Source organism: Athene noctua, chromosome 13 (genome assembly GCF_965140245.1).
Source record: "Athene noctua chromosome 13, bAthNoc1.hap1.1, whole genome shotgun sequence".
NCBI lineage: Eukaryota > Metazoa > Chordata > Aves > Strigiformes > Strigidae > Athene > Athene noctua.
The window spans coordinates 7,646,580-7,669,040 of record NC_134049.1 but is presented as its reverse complement, the minus strand read 5'-3'; the positions used below and the strand labels follow the sequence as shown (position 1 = coordinate 7,669,040).

Genomic DNA, 22,461 nt, shown 5'->3' with positions numbered 1-22,461 from the left:
GCAGAGCCACTGTCTGGGGGTTTAAGGGGTAGGAGGCAGGATGAAGAGAGATTAACCTGGACTTTGCTGCCCGAAGCCAGACAGGCTGCAATGCAAACTCATACTGTCAACACGACATTTGTCTGCCCTATGTTACAGGAGACCTTGTTTGGCTGCCAGCTGCCCCTTCTCCCTTACAAGGAGGGATTTTACCAGTATTAAGGACTCACCGGTCAGGACTGAACCAGTGACCTACCTACGCTGCTGCAGGTAGCAGCACAGCTAATCTGGACCTTACACTGACCTCAGGACCAGCCCCAAAAAATAGGGCAGCAGCAATGAAAACCATCCTCCAGAGCCAGAGACACAAGAGCACATGCCGGCTCTGCACAGGGGGTGATGCTGGTGTCTCAGGAGGGGTGTCCCTCACCTCTCCAAACTCACCAGCTGAACTATTTCCCCCCGAAGCAATTGCTGGGCGCAGCAAGGCCGTTTCCATGCGGATGGCTGTTTCTCCCTGTTGCCGTGGTGACAGCGCTGGGCGCCAGCAGGCCGGAGGCGGGAGGGCGAGGACCGTATCTCCCCCGTGCTCACCAAGGGCAGCGGGTACATCTAATCCAGCACTGCTCCATTTTACGCCTTTGAGAAGCACCGAGGAGCTATCAAATAACCATCTTGGCAGCAGCGAGCAGGCGCTTGGAGGGATGCGGCGCTGACTGCTGCTCTTATTAACACCCTAAAATCATGTCGAACAGTGGACGGCTGGCTCTGGCAGGGCTTCCCTGCCACCTGCCTGGCGCTCATCCCCTCCTTGCCCGGCCTGTCCCATGCATCCCCTGGCTCCAGCACCCCTAGGGTTGGGCTGTCCTGCGGGGGGGCTCAGGCCTGGGGCTGGATGTCGCACCTCCAGCGCATCCTCACCAGCTTCATCCAAGGTAACCAGAAGCTGCTGCCCAGTTCAGCAGGCACTGGGATGCAGACAGTGTGCTGGGTCACTCAACTCTCCCCTGTACCTCTCTGCCTCCCTACCCGAGGCTGTCACAACACACCTGCATGGAGGGAGGACACGGGCAGATGAGAGGACAAACCTGCGCAAGAGGAGCTTCCAGAGGAGGATGGTGCACTGCCAAGAGCTCGGGGAGTCTTCCAGGCAAAGCCAGGGCTGCTTTGGCCCATACTTGGTGTGCTGCAAAACTACTGGAGAGAAAGGAAGAGGACGACAGCTGTGAAGTAATGCGTTCCTGGCTTTAAAAGGGCTGAATTCAAACTAACTTTGTCACCCACAAGGGCTCCAGTTCATACCTGGACAAAGTAGAATGCAGAAAATGCTGGGGGCTTTGTAGTGTTAGCCACGACTTTCCACTGCCTTCTTGCAGTTTCTACGGGATTTTCTTCCACAGTGGCCAAATGTGCTGCTCCTCCTCTAGCAAAGCTCCCCTGGGAGGCACCTCTCCCTGTGGTCCTCCTCCTTCTGGCCTGCCAAGGGCATCTCCCTGCCACACTCCTCTAAAACTGTCCTCAAATTTTCAGGTGCACTTGGCATCCTCACAAAACTGAGGACAGCAAGAACCCTGCTAGCAAACTGCAACAGCTAAAAGGTGCCCTAGGAAAGGATTTGACTTCTGGGAGGAAAGAAAAAATAGACATGGTAAAATATTACCTCTGCATAAACACAGCAAAGCCTGTGGGTTGATATGATGTCTTCCACTCCTTGTTAACCAAGCAAGGGCCAACATGTTACCCAGATGCTGCAGCACAGCCCTAAGTGGCTGGGACTAGGGGCACTGTGCCCCTTTTCAGTTCTCCTCACATGCAGGATCACAGTACTCACCCATGAATTACTGTTTTCCAGATTGCTAGTCTAAAACTGGTGCAGTATTTTTACGTCAAAACATCAGGAAAAAGAATGTGAAATTCAAGGGTTTTCCCACATCAGTATTTTTCTAAGAACTCATTTCCTTATGTGGCAAGTACAGCTTTTCCCTGAAAGAAACAAAGGCAAATCAGACCTTAACCAGCAAATGGCTCTAGGAGGGGATGCTGCTGCCTGATGAGCAGTCAGCCTGGTGGGCAGGTAGTGCCAGGCTGTTACTACTAAATGACTGACTTTGCACAGCTCAGCCCACATCCCCCACAGCCCTGGAGCAAGGAAAAAAGAAAAAAAAAAAAAAAAGTTCTTTCCCTACTCCCTTCTCCTGAGGAGTATTTGGCCAGAAAAACTTTTACAACCATATAACAAGAGAGGGAAGCACAAGGATTCAGACACATTAATGACCCGGACTCTGAAACTCAGAAAGCAAGGCAAAAGCAAACCCACAAAATCCTGTCCTGCTGCTTGCCCACAGGACTATGCATTTGCTCTGCAGCGTGCAACTATCTGACAAAGGTTCACACATGGACGAAAGCTGTCTGAGGGCCACATGTCCCATTGCCATCCAGCCTCTACCATCTCTCTGCCCACAGCCCTGAGGGATCTTGCAGGAAAACCTGGCAGAAAAGTGACAAAACAGAGGACACAAATAAGACAAAGAGTTTTTTTAAAGAAGAAAAGAATCAGAAATCTGATTCTTCTATCTGGGTCAAAAGGACCAAGAGAAGCATAACAGACACCAGCACCTGAGCAAAAGAAAGGTCCTGTATGTACACCAAGAACACCAGGGAGCTAAAGCAGGGCCAGCTGCTCAGTGCTGGAGTCAATCAAAAGGAATCTTTAGTAGGGACACACCATTAATGGATACATAGGTTTGATAGGCTATCTGTGGCTTGCTGTCTAATGCAGTTTATATAAGAAACATTGCAAGTGTCTTGCTTTTACTATTTTTTTTTTAAAGCAAAGGCAGCACAAGCAGTAACAAAAGATGGGATTCTGCTGCCAGTCAACCACGGTTTCCAACTCAAGCATCTCCTTGTCACTTAGCACCTATCTGAAGAGCCACAGGCTCAAGAGCTTTCTGATATGCTCGAGGTCTACAAAGGAAAGCATCAGAGAACTGCACACAGGAAAATGGAGGAAGGGTTCAAAGCAGCTTTCATGCCCAAGATGTGGATGCTTAGAGGTACTAACACAAACAAGGATGCTGCTAGGTTGTTACAGAGCGGCAGCGGGTTACAAGGGGATCTCAGACTTTGGAAAGGTCCCATCCGCATGTCCTTAGCCACAACGTTCTACAAGAGCTGCATTGTGGCTGGGAGCAGCACGCAGCAGAAACTCTGAGTGCCTTAGCCCAACCTAAAAGCAGTGGACAGGCAACGGCTCTTCTGCCAAGCAAGATGTGTTCAGCTTTCCTCTCCTGATTGTGGACCATCAGCAGAAAATGGCCACAAGGTTAGACAAAGGCTCTAAGTGGAATAAAAGAAGAATCTCTGAATACAAGTTGTGCTAGTAATAATACACAAAGGAGAAAATGTAACTGAAGGCCAAGAATTCCTCCCCCAGCATTAGCTCATGTAGACAAGAATTTGAAAAATCTGCAGTAACTACAGAAATGCCTCAGGTAGGAACATCCTTGAGCACACTTGTACTCTATATGCTGGGAAGAGGCAGCCAACTCACATGCAATTCGCCTGCGCAGTCCAAGGCACACCCCTGTCTTCTCAGCAAAGGGATTCCCAACTGCACCATCAAGATTTTTTTGGAAGACAAAGACAATAAATCAGGCTCTTAAAGCAAATTCTGTTTATTCCATTTTTGAATCATGTCGCTAACAAATCTTCATCCTAACCTAGGAAAAATATCAGGTAGAAAACATCTCCCCTTTCCTCCCAACCCTCCCCACCACACACGCACTTTTTGTTTCTTAAATAAAAGATCAAAATTTCAAGCATGAGAGACTTTTCTTTCAATACATTTCTGTAATAAAATTAACTCTGTTGTAGATATAAAATGCAGCAGCCAAGACCAGAGGATCTGCTATGCTACTTCAAGGCAATTAGTAACCAGAATGATCAGTTTGTCTGCAAACATAATAAGAAAATACTTAGCACTTATCCAGCACTTTTTATCCATGAATCTCAAAGTGTTTTACAAAAGCTGAAAATATGGTTTTGGCCTCATTTAGGGAGAAGAAAACACCAGCTGGAACAGGAAGAGATTTGCCCCCAGTCATATAACAATTTAATGGCAGAGCTAAGAACAGATCTCTGGTCTCTCTGCCCCCAGCCCAACAAATCCGTGCCATGCTCTCTGCTTCACAGAGGATAGCCTGAATTTGGCTGGCAAAAGCCCCGACTGCAGAAATGCTGAAGTGGTTTATATTTTTGCCACCAAAAAAGTCTAAATGGAGATCTGACAGCTATTTTAGTAAGCACTGACCTCCCAAGGCTGTGACACCAAGGAGTAAATCCAGTCTTGGGTGGAGCTGCTGAGAGCTTTGGGAAAAAAAAAAAAAAGTCTCATACTGGAAGTGTGAACAAATGTGAGTGTGGTGCAGGAGGTAAATCCATGATCTACAGTGTGCAAATGATTCTCCACTTGGAGCTTTAATTGAATGTTTGAGGAACAGATCACAGGATAAAAACCTAAAACCTTGACAAATAGTGTTATTAGATGGAGAGGAACCTGGAGCTAAAGCACGCATGGCCTGACACCTCCTCTATTAGCAGTCTTCTGACCTGAAGTCGCTCCTGACAGACCTGAGAAACCAACAGTGCAAACACCAGCAAAAGAGTGGTGAAATACAATGTCTTACCCTGGAAATATGTTTAGCAAGGCCAGGAGAGGAAAGAAGTACCATGAGACAGAGAGTAAAGGCTGAGTCAAGAACCCCAGGGCACCCTCCATTACAAGGTCCACTATTCATGCTATAAGCAGGCTCCAGCAACCCACACAGTTATTTTCCTATGCATTACCATGCAAAATGAATGCATGACTTCAACACTGTTCTTCACAGGCATGTGGCCACAACGCATCACCCACAGCTGATTTTGGTCCAAACAAGACACCCACAGGGTCCTTTGAAGTAGAGGCTCTCCCGTGTGTAAGCATGAATTTTCTAATGCCCCCTCTGTACCTCCTATAGGAGTGGGACAACAGCAGGCTCCAGCTTCCAGTGGAGCATCTCGCAGTGCTGGGATGGCTGCACTGCCTGGCAGCACACAGAAAAACCCAAATGTTGGCCTACAACCAAAAACTCAATTTTTAAGACAGAAGGGCAGGCCAGCATCCTCATCAGCCACAGTGGCAGGCAATATTACACCCAGGAGCTTATTTTATCAGCAGCAAAAACACCGCAGTGGTCCAGTCAGCATCAATGCACCAGCCAGCTGTGCTTTGAAGCCTGGGAACAGAAAATTGGGTTCTCACAGAGAACAGTGTATCAAACAGAGATAGGTAAGCAACCTAAGTCAACAAGCTTGTCTCCTAACTGCAGACCTGCAGCAATGCACGTTAATACAGGTCTCCTTCCTCCTTTCTGGGCAAACCCAAGTGCTATTAATTCTCCATGCTCATACTCCAGCACACAGGAGGGTGCCAGCAGCTGGGTGTCCCTTCCCCTCAGCAGCAAAACCTGCAGATGGTCATGAGGATTCAACCCCATGCTGCAGAAAAGTCCTCTGACATGAGCAAGGAGCTGCTGCTGTTGCTTTTCACACCCTTCCCAGCCACCCATCGTCCTTCTGTGCCCACTTCCTTGTGCATCAGAGACACAACCAGCTGCCCTGGCTCTCTGGTATTAACACACCGCCTCTCACTTAGAAGCTTTTACAGGTACTAAGGCACAAAGATTAAGTGACTTGCATAAGAGTCAGGAACACACCTCATGTCTCTCAACTGCAGTGATTTCTCACACCTTTTTTTCCTGACCTCTTGCATATTAAAATCACACGAGTAGATTGTGTGGATGAGAACAGGATTTCATTTCCCTAATAATACTGAAGATACAAACACAGGTAGCTGTTTTTCTAAGCCCTCCCCATGGCTTACATCCATTCCCACTACAACAGGCTGTTTGTCTCAACAAGGTAGGAGAGCACCAGTGCAGAAGGAAGCACTCCACAAATGTTTTGCAAAGCTCCACCTTTGCCATCCTAAGACCTACAACAGGGGAGAAAATGAACATGCCTCTGGGAAACCAGAAAAGGAACCTCAGCTACACTTTGTTCATCAACAGGAGTCAGGGAACAACAGCAGCACTTAATGCAGCGGGACCTCCGCAGTACAAACAGGGTCAGAAGAAACATTCACACGCCCAACTTGAGCGGATCGGCTTTCCCGAGCCGAGGGCCCTGCGAGATGCCAGCTGGTAGGAGCTCCCAGATCAGGTTTCTTGATATGAGTGACGGTTTGGTTTCCTAGAAGGCGCAAGTGCCTGGCTTTGGTGTGTCTGTGGCAGAGGCCCAGGCCCAAGGAGAGCAGCCGCCCCGGCCACGGGTCACACTACGTGCAGCTGTGCCTCATGTGGAAGTTAACCACGTACTCTGCGTTAGTGCGCTGCACCGAGATGGCAAAGGGCTCGAAGGGGTGGAAGGTGAACGCAACCAGGCGTCGCACTGTGTGATTGATGGGTCGCCCCAGGAGTCCCGCCTGGATCTCAAACTTCAGGAGGCCAGAATCACGAGCATAAAATCTGAAAGGAAGAGAAAGACAGTTATGGCTGTTACTGACTATTAACTCTGCTATCTGGGCTCTTCGCGTACAGAGACAAGTGCCTTGTTCAACCTCTGGTACTCCCTCAGGGGCAGGAAGGTCTCAGCTGGGTCTCTGGCTTGTGACTATACAGGAAAGTCCCTCCCAGGAGGGCTAGTTTTCCACTGTCTGGAAAAGCTTGACTTCATTTTACTATCATCAGCGAGAGAACTCTGCCTGTCATTTCAGTGGACATAGATGACTTCACAAGAGGGACAAAGAGCTGATTTCACAAGTTTGATCCAGACCTCACTTGTGCTGGCTCTCCATCCTCTCTTAATGCGAGCTGCTCCCTTGATCCCGAAGGCATATGTACCGTACAGAACTGAGCTCACTTCCCTTAGAAATGGCCTTCACTCTGAGCATAAGGCCACCCCTTCCCTCTCCTGGTGCTGCCAGGTAGGCTTTATGCTGCTGCTCTTGTGCCTTGCTACATCTCCATTCAGTCGAGGAAGGTGAACAGCTGGATCCAATTCTGCTCAAGGGTGCCAAGTTGTACTTTACAGCTCAAGCAAGGCTTTGCAGTTGCTTCTAGATTTCCATCAAAAAAAGCATTAACAGGCTGGGCAGGAAGTACCTGGTGGATTGCATTCAACAATCACAGCAAGTGCAGAGGTCAAGGAAAACCTTGTGTCCTTCTGCTGTCAGCCACAAACCTGCCTCTGGGTCGAGCTCACTTGTGTCTCCAAACAGGTGAGGCCTGGAACGCAGCTTCAGCACAAAGAGAACACTGCCGAGGGGATGAGGCAAACAGCGCCGAAGAGACAGGTGAGGCCAGAAGCTCTTTGCTTCTTGGACCTTCCCTCCATACTCTGTGTAACGGACACAAGCCCAGGTAACACCAGTGTCCTGTGCTGCTGTGGGAAGGGGGGACTCTGCAATGACCCCACCCTCCCCAAGACTTTGGTGGAGGTTTCTGGATGTGGTACCTTCACAAAGCAGCTGGGCTTTAATTCAAATCCTAACCCTGAAGTTGTCTCAGTTCACTAGACCATTTTGTCTGCTCTTTCAGTTTTGGGTAGAATTGCCATTTTGTCTCCCACCTATTTCCTTTTCCACCATCACTTAGTACGTGTGGGTATTTTGCATTTTCCTCTGGTTTTAACTCAGAGAATGCTTTTAATCTGAGAGCATATTTCCCCCCCGCCAGCAATACAATGCACTCAGCTCTCAGCCTGGAAGAACAGGTGATGATAGATACGGGCAATGCTGTTCCAGGAGCAGACATACTCCACATTTTAACAACACAGTCTATTGAGAACCTCATGTTCTTCCTGGAGGGCCACTCTCCTCTCCCTTCCTCTGAATCAAAGTGCCAGCCAGCCCTGCCTGAAAATTGCACACAAGAACCCAGCAAGAGAGTCACAATCTTGGTATTTGGCTTTTTGAAAAGCCATTTCCCTCCTACGCAAGGCTGGGTATGCAGAGGGTCATTCTTTAAATAAAGCACAGTCCCCCGTCTGCTCCTCTCTCCCCCCAATTCACAATAATTTACTACTCAAGATGAAGCTCCCTGTAATCTCAAAGATGTGCTCAGTTTGGTATTTTTAAATGTATTTTTAAAAGTGCTCTGCAATCAGAGGCCATTTCCATGGGCTCTCACTCTGGGGATAAATTAGGCACTGCAACATAAAATTGTATGTCAACAGAAACAGCAAGACCAGTCTTTTCAAACCGTATGAAAATGGAAGATTTATCTGCAGACCAATTTTTTGGTTAAATGGCTCCTTATTAGCCATCTAGATGGATTTTAGAGGCCCCCTACTATAGGTAAGCCTGTGTTAGAGCCTCTTTCTCGCAAGTGCCATCATTTCACCCAGTGAATACATCTTCAAGACTCCTGAAAAGATATTGGAAGACCGTGGTAATGGGGAACCTAGAGTCCTTCCCACCTGAGAGCAAACAACCACTGGTCTCTCAAGTAGCCAGAGCCAAGAGTTGAACCTTTTGGGATGCAGAAAGGCACTAAGGGTTAAAAGGACACAGTGCACAGAGGTGCTGAAACCGATGTGTAAGAGATATGGTGGCCTTAGGCCTTCCTATCTTGCACATCGTGTCAGGAAACTGCACTCACATTATAACACCCTTAGCTGCTGAAGGGTTTTGCATTCCAGCCAATTATAGGACTTACATTACAAATCCTGTGGCCCCTCATTTCCAGCTCTCTAAACCACAACAGGCAGTGGCATTATTTTATTAATCCCTTTGTTCTGCATGTGAGAAACACAGCAGCACTATTTCAGCTACTGAATGGTTAAGGTTGGTGCCTCATCTTCTGCTTACTTTCCAAAAACCAGGAGCCCCACTGCTCCGAGGTCCTATTCAAGTCCTAATTGACTCTGCACAGCTTTGAGCTTTAAAAGCTCTGGCTCTGAAACGCTGGTTTGCTCAGGGGAGGGAGGGAAGGTGGCACTTCGCTTTGTTTACTACAAAGATGTAACCGCAGCAAATGACTGCGGTTTTGCTCCCTTTTGTCTGCAGGAGCCATACGCAGGTTGGCGCTGGCAGACAACTGCCGCCCTGCAAGTTTTCCCAACGTCAAGCATGACGAGGGGGAAAGGGCAGGCTTTTCTCTGCAGATAACATGGGAGCTGGAGATCAAACCAAATCATATGGGCAGAAAAATCAATTAAATATACATAATTTGGGAATTGAGAGCACAGGAATAATCAGAGGTTCCCTGCCACCTGAGTCAGGGCCAGGGGAGACATGAAACCACTTTTTGAGAATGCATAGATGAAAATAAAGTTGGGAAACCTGCCAGAAAGGTCTCCCTAGGCTGCCTGAGTCCCCAATGTGTGTGCAGTCACTAAACAAAGCACTTAGGCTTTGAAGGCTCTCTTTGTTTTCAGAACATAGGTTTGCTTTTGCAATACTATAAGTGGAAAGCCTATTCTGCCTGGAGAATTCAGCCCCTTTGAGCCTTTCAGGCTGGAGATGTTGGATTTTTAACCACTACTACTTGCAGCCATGGCTGCAGCCAACAAAAAGAAATAAATAGTCCTGGTGTTTCTGCAAGAAGCATTGCAAACCTCCTTATTTCCAGGCTCGGACTTAATCTTTCTGCCAGCATCAAAGACTTAGACAGAAGAGGCACAGAATGGCCCTTACACCTGGCTAAAACTCCTACTAGAGAAACAAATTTCCTACAGGTCAGAGAAAGAAGGGGAATATGAAGAGGAGTACAGCTCCCAGGGTGAGAATTGTAAACAAAGAAAGTCTGAAAATAGCTAAATCAATACCACAAGCATTCTGAGTAACACCTAATCCAGCTGCTATTTTATTCACAGGACAAACCACATCATCCTTGCCAGCTAAACCCACATGCTCAAAAGGGATCCTTCCAGCACAGGAAAGCAGGCATCCAGAGCCATATCACTCTGCAGCCCAAACACAACAGCAGGACTGCAAGAAGAGAAGGAGGAACAAGAGCATTCCTACAGAAAAGGCTTAGGCTTCACTACCCAAAACTTCCCCAGGGCAGCTCAGCGAGAAGGCCTGAAGAAGCCACACATACAAGATAAAACCATTATCACAAGGAGGGAGGCCAGGCTTTGCAGGACTGCTGAAATAAACCCTCTGGTGGAAGGATGTTATATGAGAAAGGCCTCAATCTCCTCCCTTTTCTACACATTTGATGCCACATGGCAGAGGTGATTCAGAGTTACTCTTGCACTGCTCTCCTCACATACAGCTTCTTGGCCTGTTCCATACCTTATAGGGTGATCACCACAGGTCTTGGGCCGCTCCATGACTGACACCCACTTGTCATCATAGCTGAAAAGTGAGAGGTCGAGGTACGGGCTGCCACTGTACGACTGGGCGCTGATCGGGAGCTGGCCCAGCAGCCTCCGCACGGCCTCCGTGTGCCCTCCGTACTTGGCATTCACGATAGTGTCTTTGAACCTGCAGCAAACCAAGAAACAGGTTTTACTCACAAAGGCCACAGGTGAAGAGCACAGCTTCAATAAACTGAGGAGGAAAAATGATAGGGAGAGAAAAACAGCAGTAGTGTAAGAACTAAACGCACATTTCCAAAGATGTTTCACAGTGATTCAAGCATCAACCAGTTCTGGTGACCTTTTTATCCTCCCTCATCATTACTGTTTCTGTTCTGAAAGTCCAAACTGACACAAGGACAAGACTGTGCCTATCCACAAGGTCTGGCCCCAACTGCTCTGCAGTACAGGAAATGAACAGGATCAGAAACAGGGAGAGATGGATTAGCAGCTTATCAGTCAATCCAAGTTTTACCATGAAGCCTGGAAAAAGCGTAAGCAAAAGCCAGAGGGTTTCACAGTAACAGTTGAGCCCTTAATGTTGACTTGAGAATCCCCCTTTCTCTAGCTGCTATGTTTTAAATGCGTAAAAGGAGAAACCTTAGATGAAGAAGAACCTTGACGAGAAGCCTAAAGCTCTTCAGAAACTACAGCAACCTGAAAGTTCTTCCTGGTGGAGAGATTAACACAGGCTGAATTTCTCTTTCCAAGCAAAATAATGAGCTTTTCATGTGCAAGAACAGTCAGATCAGCTGTATGGATGTCATACATCAAGGGGGGTAAAACATCTTCATTTGACCAGAAACACTTGGCCAAAAGCCAGCTAGCTGTGGATTATGCTCTATTACATTTTGCTGTGGAAGTTAAACACCCCTGTTACAGGCCCTTGTAGCCAAGGGGATGAAAAGATTCTCCTCTCTAACACAAGGCAGAAGTTGTTCTTTGGGCGTCTACGGTGAGCTCTCTCATTCTCTCTCCCACTAAGCATTATGGATTTCCTGACAGGCAGCTCTAGAAAGTTACAGACGCAGTCAACTTCCTCTTACTTATGTGATGTCAACCTAAAATCAACAGAAGCTTCATGCCCATAAGAGATTGCCAAGTACCTTGGATGATGTGAAACAAGTCACTGGAAGAACAAAACACCCTGAGTCACATAAAAATATATTCCAAGAGAAATAACAGATTCTGTTTCATTAAAACCACATCTGACTGCCACAGCACATTCTAGAAACCCAGGTTATTTTGATATTTTGCTCAGCTTTCACAATAGGTCTAAGCAGATGAGTTTCCTTTCTTCTAGCATGGTTCGACAAGAATCACAAGCTTGTGACTGATGCTGGAGAAAATGCTACAGAACAGTTTGATGCACACTAAATTCAGAGAATGCCATTTGGCAAAATACATCCAATTAGATGACACTAGCATCCTGACAAATCTCATCTTCAGGATCCTGAGCTACTGGGCAGTAACACTTTAAACAACCTCCAGAAGAGTTACTGCTTGAGGAGAGCAGGAAACATCTTTCCCTCAAAATTCCTCTTCCTTCTTCTAAGCACTGGATTGCCACTGCTTTGTTCCTTCCTGTAACAAGACAGATGCTGTGGAATGTAAAATCAGATGCATGAGGCTGCAAGATGAACCATGTACAAGCCAGACCCTTGCATCACCCAGTGACTAAAGGAACCGTTTTTCTCAGGGTTGCATCGTTATTTGATACTAGCCTTCAGCTGACGGGGGTGAGCGTGTGTCTATACGGTATAAAGCATGCTCCGAATGGCTCACCGGCGCTGGATCTGCCTGGCAAAGTTGTTGCTGGAAGCTGAGCAGGGGAACTGGACCGCCTCACTGTGCAGGGTGGCATTCCTGAAGAGGTCACAGAAGTTCTCAAACAGCTCCAGCAGCTCATCAGATGTATTCTCGAATACAGCAATAACCTCTGTGGTCACCATGTTGTACACGACGAAGAACGAAGGCTGGAGAGAGAGGCAGAGGCAGCAGTTACCCAGGAGAGCAAGCTGTCCCTTCTCCCCACATGACACCACAGACCCTATCCAAATTTCTCTGCAGCACAGGGAAATCCCACATTCTCACACTAATCCATTCTGCTATCCAAATGCCTCAACAGATACCAAATTATCCAACTCTTAACTGTGATTATTTATGAAGAAAACTTAATGGGCTTCCAATTTTTCAACTCAAACTGGATGACAATATTTCTGTTTTCTCTTTCTCTCTGCCCTCCACCAAATCCAAAATGCTTTCTAAAGTGCCAAATTTAATTTTCATTCCTGCTGACAAAATTATTTTAAATCCAGTGCTAGCTGGCCACATTTTTTTTTTTTTCCTTTCTGTAGAGACATTATTTCCTCCCTTTCTTAATATTTCCATCACGCAGAGATGAGCCTTTTTAGTGTACTGTGTACTATACCACTGCCTGGAAAATGTTGTGCCCTTCAGGTACCCTGCTGGCACAGGAATGAAAATCTGAAAGACATTAATGGATTCTTTTTAATGCCGACATTCTTGTGCAAGAAGGCCCAGGTACTGCACTGTGGATTGGCAATGGCAGTGTTTCATGGCAGGAATGAGCAAGAAATCAGGGAAAAAGGGGGCATTGTGTCAGCGCAGCTACATCAAAAGGAGAGGACGGTTCCCATCCCATTGGGAAAAGACAGATTTAATTCTTCACCATCTAAGGTAGTTTTTGTTACAAGACAGAAATGCTAACACTCTGGCACCCCAAATTAAGAACCTGCCCCTACTTCAAAGGTAACTAATTCCTGTGCTACATGCACATATCTGGTTAAATCTTCTGTCAATAAAGGCAATTTCTAAATGCTTCACCTCCCCATCTCAAACAATGCTCAGGGATGACGGCAGGCACTTTGCCTACCCCACCCACCTACAAATATCACAAGGTTTGTTTGTTTTACAGTCCCAAAATAAACTGTGATAATACGATCCAGCCCCCACATGTCAAAACGAAGCACGCTAGATGAGGTTACTCACTAGACTACTGCCTAAGGAAAGGGAAGCCCTTCTGAAATACAGAGTTGGAGCAGAGAGAAAATAAGAGGAGACGGCAGAAGGAAAAAACTAGTTACATCATTGAAGACTGCAGGGAGTATCCTCCAACCTTAAATAAAAAAGTTCCTTTGCCAGGTTAACATGCAGACACATCCACAGGATGCCCCTGACCAGAGAAACTATCCTCACTGCTTTTCAGCAGCACCTGTAACACAGGCAAAACATCATCACAGCATGGGTGGCAGAAGTCGAGCCTCACAGAAATCAAGCAGCAAAGCTGGCAAGTCTGTCAACAGAAGCCTAGAACAACAACAACAAACCACAAGATACATATACACAGCACACGATTAAACATCTTGAGTGATTCAGTGCAGACCCTGACAATATACAAGCAACCCACAAGCATGAACAGTGACTTCCTCAACCTTCTTGGCAGAGAAGCCGGAAAGAAAAGAGGAGCCCAAACCAGCATGTAATCTCATGTTCCACTCTGATAGGCGAAAGAAAAATCTGAGCTTTAGGTATTTAGTGAACCAAGTTTTCTTCAGGAAGCCCTAACGCAAAGCCTACATTCAGCAGGTCTGAGGAGACTGCCCCACACGTGGAATTATCTCCTGAAAGAACTGAGAAATTAGATGCTTTTCCTCCAGCATAAAACACACCGCCTGAGGAGCACTGCAAACAAACCACAACCTGCATCTTAAAGTAACCCCCGGGTGAAGAGAGTCAAGAGCTGCAGCAAACCAGGCACAAAAGCCTTGGTAACCACAGCAGGGAGCAGAGCCAAGCCTACCACAAACATTTACATCAGGGTCAGGAGCACCATTCCAAATACCAGCAGCGAACAGAATGCTGCAGGCCACTTCCACAAAGCTTTAATGTTTTTAAGACAGCCACTCAGTTTTACACAAATGGGTAAAACTGATTAGATTAAGCCTTACCTATATCACTCCCAAAGCAACTCCCCCAAACAAATACCACTTCAGAGAAAAATGAAACAAACCAGAATAATCTTCCAGGAACAATTAGACCAAGGCAACACGCAAAGAACTGCTGTCTATTTCTTCTAGGATCTACGTCCTGCATCTGGCAAAGACAGGAAGAGAAGGGTATGAAAGAAAAACAAACATCTAGGGAACAATCAGACCTACATGCAGCACTGGAGATTTATTACAAATTCTTGCTAAATACTTTCAACAGAATAAAACCCAAACATTCTATTATTCCTTAACATAATGGGTTAAAAAACACATCCTTCTCAGTTTCACAGAGCTCAAAACCTGACCACCTCTCTAACAGTTGTGAAAAGAGATGATCAACCTGGTGGATGGTGAAACATCTAGAGGGACCCAGCACTGACCAAGCTACATTTGCTCTAATTCAGCTTCTTTAGTACTAAACTGAAAGGAGAAGGAATTGCCACATTAGCTAGATCTAAGAGCTGCTACTCTAATTTGGAGAGATCATAAACACTCTCACTGAAGCTTGAAAGAGTATGTAGGCAGAATAAAAAAGGTAATTCCACGGGGAAAAAAAATGAAGACTATTATATTTGAAAAACATGCTTGAAGATACATGAGAAAATGGAGAGACAACCTCTAGAATGTAAGTGTACTATACAAAATATCAGCTGAAAAAAAGAATCAGTTGGGGATGTGGGAGGGGAAGAGGGTTGTACAGCATCTGTGAGCACAGGAAACAATCCCTGGAGAAAGGGAACTCAATAACCACATCACACCTTTTCTCTCTCATTTTCAGTTGCGAAGAAAGCAACGAAGAGAGGGCAAAAGATACAAAAGTTTTTCAGTATCAGAAGCATCAAATGTTCACACAAGAATGAAATACCAGGGATCCTAAACAACATTCACAGGCTCAGCTGAGAAACACAGCTACCAGCATTGTACCTGCGTGAGCACTTGCCCCAAAGCAAGGAGCAGCCTAAGGAGGCAGGCAGTACCTGGGAAGGATCCGTCACCCGCAGCGTGACCACATCTTCACTAGTGTATTTGATAAATAGATGGTTCTCATCCAAAAGCTGCATCTTCCACATGCGGAGCTGCCTCAACTGATCAAAGTACTGGAAGAACCTTCTTTTTGCTATAGCGCTTCCATCCTGCTCGGCCCTTCTCCACAGGTACACCAGCAGCCTGTGTTTCAGAGAGTTTATGAAGGGCTCTTTGTAGGGGTTGGCCATCCCCGTCTGAGTGTCCCGCTGAACCTCGGGATACACCGCAGACAGAGTCAGCAGATCATCCTCGTAGCAGAAGCGGCCGATAGTCCGCACGTCAATGAACGTACCCTCAGGTGTTACTTGAAAGACGTGAATAGTCTGTTGCTGCACAGAGAGAATGGCCAAGATGTTCTTATAGAGGTACAGCCCCTGGTTGTGAGACAGGATGACCTTGTCACATTTGAAAGTTCTTGTGTCACAGAGTCTGCCCGTGTGGAGGTCTATGATATGCAAGGAATAATCCTCAAGAGGCGAACGGGGATTAGGGGTCACTGACTCGCTGTTGCGGTAAACCTCGAAGAAGGGAGGGTGAGGCTCCTCGGGCAGGTACGCGGCAGAGCCAACGATCACGTACCGACAGTCGTCAGTGAACAAGCTGCACTCCCGGTTCAAGTGCTCTCCGTTGGAGGCCACGTTGGTGATATGGAGCAGAACAAAGAAGCGTTCAAAGAGCCGCCCTCGGATGTTGACAGATCTTTGGTCATTGCCGTTGGCCAGGATCTCTCCCTCGTAGCCCTGCAGGAGATCTTCTGCCGCCTGGCAGCCCTGATACTCGTAGATCTCCAGAGAGGTCTGGTCAGAGGAGAAGGCGATGAAGTAGCGGCCGTCAGGGGAGAACTTGCGCAAGAAGCAGGGTGGCTTCTCCACGTTGACCACAGTGAAGTTGGGGAATACGTTCTGGTGGAAGACACGGACTTGGTGCCAGTGGGTGCCGGCTTTGCCCGAGCTGATCCGGCGGCGCTCCAGGCGGTGGATGACATTCTGGTTCTGGATGCGACGGGGCCTGATTGTGGGGGCGTCATGGTCCATGGTCAGAGCTCTACTTCATCTTCACCCTGCCACGGAGAGAGCACATACGTGCCCTGGGACCACGCAGAGATGGGGAGAGAATTCAGGGTACTGAGGGACCTGCTTGCAGGGATGGGGTAGGGAAAAGCCCCACAGAACCCAGAGAGTCAGGGGGAGTCAGCTGAAAAGTGCAGACATGCCTTTGGAAAGGGGGGAGATGACACAGGAAGACAATGGAGAGAGAGATGTGGAGAGACTGGGAGGGAGACCTCTGTGGCAGGTACTGGGGAAGAGAGGGGAACACAGAGGGAACCCCAGCGCACCAGGGGCTGAGGGGATCCGCAGGCCTGTCTGCTGATGAGGGAGACACGGGGAGGCACCGGGAGGGGATGGAGGGAGCCGGGGAGGCAGGGAGGCACAGGGGATAGAGAGAGGCCCCCACGCACCGGGGAAGGAGTGAGGGGAGCCAGTGATAATCCCGCCTGCTGACAGGAAGGCGCAGAAGGGCAGCTCAGAAAGGATGGAGGGAGCTGAGGGGCACACGAGGGGTCTCCGGGAGGCCTACGGGCCCGCCTGCCGAGGGGGGCCGCAGGGAGCCCCGGGCAGCCGGGCTTTGTAGGGGGACACTGAGCTCCAGGGGAAGCCCGCGGAAAGCTGCGAGCCCGCCTGCCGATGAGAGCGGGGCCCCCTGCTGCTCTCCCCGGCCCGGAGGGTGAGTGGGACACGGGGGAACCGGGGGCCGCGGTAGCCTCCTCGCCGGGCAAGGGCCCGGTGGGACCGGGCGCGGGGCGGGAGGAGGCCGAGGCTGCACTCACCGCTGGGGCCCGGGGCTGGGTCCCGCCGCCGCCGGTCACTCTATGGCCGCCGCCATCTTTCCGCCACCGCACGAAGAGGCGCCGCGACGGCGGCGGGTGGGGGGGGTGGTGTCACCCCCCGCTTCCGCTTCCGCCCAGCGAGGCGGGCGGGCCCGGCCCGGGCCAGGCTGTCAGCGGGCCGGGGGAGACCCGCGCCCCCTGGCGGCCAGGGGGAGCTCTGCGGGTCGCGGCCGGGCACCTCCGCACCCCTGAAATCCTGCACCCCCCCCGCTCCCACCCGAAACCCCCTGCACCCCCCTGCAGCCCCCCTGCAGCCCCCCTGCAATCCCTCTGCACCCACCCGAACCCCCCTGCACCTCCCCTTGCACCCACCCTGCAACCCTTCACCCATCCAACCCCTCCTGCAGCCCTGCACCCATCTGGCATCCCCTGAAACCCTGCACCCGTGCTGCACCCATTCTACACCCATCCTGGACACACCCTGCACACCCGACACCCATCCTGCCCCCAGGACACCCCATGCACCCTATCCTAGCACCCTCTGCACCCACCCTTCCCCCTTTCTCTGCACCCTGAACCGTTTCAGCCCCTTCACCCTTCCTGCACCCTATCCCAACACTCCCTGTACCCATCCTGCACCCCGGACACCCCATCCCAGCACCCCCTGAACCCCCATCCAGCCATCCCCAAGCCCCCTGCACCATCACGCACCCCCGTCCCCACACCCCAAACACCCCCTGAACCCCCCCATGCCGTGAGCATCTCAGACCCCTACATCCCCAGGCACCCCCTACACCCCGAGACCCCACACGGGAACACCCCAGGGGACATCCCACCTGCCACTAGCCAGCGTATGGGGATACACCCCAACACCTCAACCCCAACACAGGCACCAGAGATTGGGGTCACCCCCGGGCACCCCTTTGGGCTTTCCAAGGGGCTTGAAAGCTTTTTTGCTCGCCCGGGCTTTTAGCAGCGCTCCCCCTCCCGCCCCGTGCATCAGCGGCCAAGGAGGCGAGGGCAGCTCCGAGCGGCACTTGTCCTTCAAAGGGAAGGAAGGAGGGATGTTGAGGGGCCCTTGAGATCCATTTGCCGGCCTCTCGCCAAGGCTGAGCCACTGTGCTGGTGCTTGGACCCACTCCATCGGCAGGTGTGGGAGCTGGGAGTGGGGGGCATGGGGAAGGATGCTCAAACTGGGGTGCTGGGGCACACCCCATTCCCATGGGGTGGGTGCCACAGGGGCGCAGCAGCGGTACCCAACCGGCATCACACGGGGATGGAGGGGGGATGCTCCTGCTGCACCAACGCTCTTGCCATTGAAATTCCCAGGGATCTTCCACATGTTTTGGGGGACACTTGAGGGTCCCATCAGCAGCAGGGTGGAGTGGAACACCACTGCCCCAGGGGATGGCCCCAGGGTGGCTTCAGCTGCCTTCCTGCGGGGATGGAGGATGCAGCCTGCCTGGCCATCCCATGCATTGGGCAGGGGGCCCTGGGGGAATGGGGGACCCCTCTGCCACCCCACCTGCCCACCCTGTTCCCATCTCCCAGCAGTTTCACGCCCAGCAGCGGTATCCCATGTCCCTTCCCGCTCTCCCCACTGCCTCCTGGTTGCAGAAGGCGCGATGACAAGACTAAAATGAATGGCCCTGGTGTCTCTCTTTGTCTCTCTGCCTCCTGCTTAATTAATTGAGATCCACCTTAATAGGATCAAACTAAATACCAAAGAGCATCCAACCACACAGCAGCTGGCAGAAAAACAACCGCCCAGCACACATACACCAAAAGACAACTCGCCGGACAAAAGAGCCATTAATACAGCAGCAATTAGGGCTTCCGGAGCTAATAACTTCATCACCGCAACCTTCCCACGGCCGCAGCCCCCCAGGCACTGGGGAGGGGGTCAGGGTCCCTCACTGGAGCAGTTTCATTCATAGGCAGGGATTTACATCACATGCAATAAATCTCATGGTGGGCACAAGTCTCTGGGAAAAGTTGGTCCGTGTTTATTTTGGTCTGGGGGGGAGGCAGGAGGTGGGGGGGTTGTAGAGCTGCCCCCCCCCCCCCCCCCCCCCAGGTGGATGCTGACAGCTCAGGGCCCCTGGGATGTTTCACCAGCTGCAGTTTCCCACCTCTCATAGCTTTTTGTGCCACCCCTCGGGGGTGCAGCACTGGGGGACATGTGGCTGTCCCTATTCTCATCTGCTGGGGGACAGTGGGGACGTGGGGTGCCCATCTGGACATTCCCAGGCCAGGGATAGACGACAAGCCCCAGTCCAGAGCCCAAAGTGCTGGGGGATGGTCCAGAGGTTGCTGGACTCCTCCAGCCTCCCAGAGCAGCTGCAGGTCCATGGCTTTGGGTCTCATTGGGCTGGTTCTGGTGGAAGAAGTGGTGTTTGGAAGACATTCCCTGCTCTCTCCAGGCCAGAGCCCACAGCCAGGCAACTGGGGTGGTCAGGGGTGTCCCTCGCCCAACTCATCCCTTGTCCAGCTCTCCACAACCTGCTCTGGCTGCTCCCCTATGCAAATCCCCCTGTCCCACCCCAAACGCCTTGAGCGTGTCCCTTGCTACAAAAATGAGGGATTCCTCCCCAGGTGGGACAGTCCCTTATCTAGGCTTTAGCAGCAGGCCGAGGAGCAGGATGCTCCGTGCCTTCACAGTGAGCCTCAGTGCCAGAGCAGTATCACCAACCCCAGCACCACCCTGCCAGTGCCACATCCACCTCCAGCCTGTTTCTCCAGAGCCAGCAGGTGGGTCAAAAAAAGAAAATAATAAATCGCAGCCCATTTGAGCTGGTTTGGACAATTTCTCCTATTGCTGAAGCAAAGACCTTTCTGCTGTTCTTGCTTTAGCTGTTTACCAAGAGCCTCCCAGCTCTGGATCCCATGGCTGCTTTCCCAGGATTAGAGAGGGTGTGTAAGGAGAACATCACTGAGCAGACTGCAGGGGCTGCTCCCCTCCTGGCTGCCCCACCAGGCAGATACAAACCCCAGCCCAAAATCACTGTAGGGAAAAGCTGGGCTGTCTCCTTGCAGGCATGTTTGCAGAGAAAGAAAACCCTCCAGGTCCTGGGCATTGCCATCCCCCTGCCATGATTGCTGAACTTGGTCACTGTTGAATTCCCTGTAGTGCCGAGGGCAGGGGAAAAAAACAAACAAACAAACAAACACACACCTTTTTTTTTTATATTTAAAAAAAAAAGAAGGTGAAGTTTGCCTGTGGAGCAATGCTTCAGCCCTGAGCGGTGCCTCAGTCCTCCTGAAGCCCCGACATGTGTGGGGCTGAGTGCGGCCACCCTGCAGGAATCAGCTGCCTCCATGGGATTTTTTTAGAGTGAAGGACCCTAGCAATTGTAGCTACAAACTTCAGCCGAGGAAACTTGTCGGTGTGAGAAAAGAGCAAAGGGAACACAGGGACGCCTTAGATGCCTCCCATTTTTCCAAGAAAATAAGGATGTAATTTAGTATTTAGCTCTTCCCCAAGCCTGGAGGGTGAGTTCATTCATGTTTACAGAGTTTTGGACTCCATTTTCATGGGAATCCATGTACACAGCTTTATAAAGAAGATTAAAAGGTTCTGTCCACCATGGCCCGGCCTCAGGGCTCCCCAGCCCCACCGAAACCCTGTGGGACCTGCGGTCCTTCTTCCCATGCTGGGCAGGTTTCACCAGGACTGGGCTCTGTCAAAGCCAAGTTCGCAGGGTGCAACACCCGTGGAGCTTCACAGCACTAAGGAAACCTTTGCCATAAAAGCGTCCCTTACTCAGGTTTTAAGTGGTGCCAGAAGCTCTTTTTGAAGTAGAACCGAGCAAGTTTTGGAGACTGTTAATGGGATCACCACCATCAGGATGTGGTCTGTGGCTGTGGAGTCTGTGGGTGTGGGACTGGGACCCCCTTTTCTTGCTCTCAGGGTTGTCTTGTCTCTGCTTGAAGGCAAGATCTGGTTTAAACACCTTTCGAAAATCTCCTGGCCTTTGCCAAACACCTTATTGAAGGAGCAGAGCACAGGCAGGACCGCAGAAACTGGGGGCTTACTGGGGTGCCTGGTCCTCCCGGGGATGGCTGGGGCTGGGTGCCATCGCTGGTTAATGGGGATGGACAGGGACCAGCACTCTCCTGGGTATGGGGACAGCAGCACCCACCTGCAGCAGGGTGTCTGGGCTGGGGGGGGCACCCGGCTGCTCCACATCCCGTGGTGAAAGCTGGACCTGCGCACCCGCTCAGCCCACAGCCTGCGTGGGGTGACAGCCCCGTCCCCTCCCATGCGCCCACCACAGGATGACAGCCCTGTCCCCCCCATCCCTCCCCCGGGGCGACAGCCCTATACCCCACCGTACACCCAGCGCAGGGTGACAGCCCTGTCCCCCGCATGCCATCCACGGGGGTGACAGCCCTGTGAGCCCCGCGCCACCCGTGGCGTGACAGCCCTGTCCCCCCCGTGTCACCCGTGGGGGGGGCAGCCCGGCAGCCTCCTCCCGGCTGATGCGCAGTGACATTTGCAATCTGTTGCCATGGGCGCTCGGGGACTTTTGCTGTGGAGGGGGATCGCGTTTCTCCCCCCTCCTCCTCCTCCTCCCCTTCCCTCCCTCCCGATGACGTCATGGATGACCACGGTGGTGACAGGGCCACCTGTGGGCTGGTGAGGGGTTTAAAGAGACAGTCTGCAGCTGCAACAGGAGCCCTGGCTATTGTCTCCGCACCTGAGAGCGGGGGGACCTGCAGCCCCCAGACCACCCACCCATCCATCTCACCCACCCCATCCCACTCAATCCCATCCCATCCATCCCATCGCACCCCATCCCTGCACCCCCTGCCTCCACCACTGCAGCTCTCCCGGGACCGGGGCATCCCAACCTGGGTCCCGTACCCCTTCCCCATAGAGGCTCCTCCAAGGTAAGGCTGCGCTCCGTGACCCCCCGTCCCACCGGGAACCTCGGTGGGCTGCAGCCCCCAGTACCGCTGACAGCGTTCAGGGCTGCAGCCCACCGGGGTCCCCCGGGAATCCAAACCCCAGACAGGGCACCCCCAGCTGGGACCGGTCACTTCTGTCCTCCACTGGGACCCTGCCACCTTCCCCACACCTCCGGGCAGGACACGGGGATTATTCCAGAAGACAAGACAACCCCTGGGACCACAAAACCCCTGAGGTGGCCGGTCCCTGCTCGCATAAAGGGACTGGGATGCTTCTGCCCGGGGTAGCACCGAGGTGTGGGG

At 51.0% G+C, this 22,461-nt stretch overlaps 1 protein-coding gene across 2 annotated transcripts; it reads right to left on the bottom strand.

Annotated features, from left to right (window-relative positions):
• Positions 1 to 3,676: 3,676 nt before the first annotated feature.
• On the bottom strand, positions 3,677 to 17,350 carry DET1 (DET1 partner of COP1 E3 ubiquitin ligase). 2 transcript variants are annotated; one of them, XM_074917536.1, is made up of 5 exons: positions 17,248 to 17,350; positions 15,371 to 16,506; positions 12,169 to 12,359; positions 10,319 to 10,510; positions 3,677 to 6,545 (listed from the first exon to the last, which is right to left on the bottom strand). In XM_074917536.1, exons 2-5 carry the CDS (start codon positions 16,451 to 16,453, stop codon positions 6,356 to 6,358), a joined length of 1,656 nt encoding a protein of 551 aa, XP_074773637.1. In that variant the 5' UTR covers positions 16,454 to 16,506; positions 17,248 to 17,350; the 3' UTR covers positions 3,677 to 6,355. The 2 variants fall into 2 exon arrangements, with proteins under 2 accessions (XP_074773637.1, XP_074773638.1); XM_074917537.1 differs by having other exon boundaries at positions 15,371 to 16,479; positions 17,248 to 17,348.
• Between the last annotated feature and the right edge of the window lie 5,111 nt (positions 17,351 to 22,461).

Excerpts from the sequence above, each read along its gene's own strand:
- DET1 (XM_074917536.1), bottom strand. The coding sequence starts at position 16,453 with ATGGACCATGACGCCCCCACAATCAGGCCCCGTCGCATCCAGAACCAG. Across the intron at positions 12,360-15,370 it reads GGGTGACGGATCCTTCCCAG|CCTTCGTTCTTCGTCGTGTA; the intron begins GTACTGCCTGCC and ends CTCTCTCTCCAG. Across the intron at positions 6,546-10,318 it reads TGTGGTGATCACCCTATAAG|ATTTTATGCTCGTGATTCTG; the intron begins GTATGGAACAGG and ends TCTTCCTTTCAG.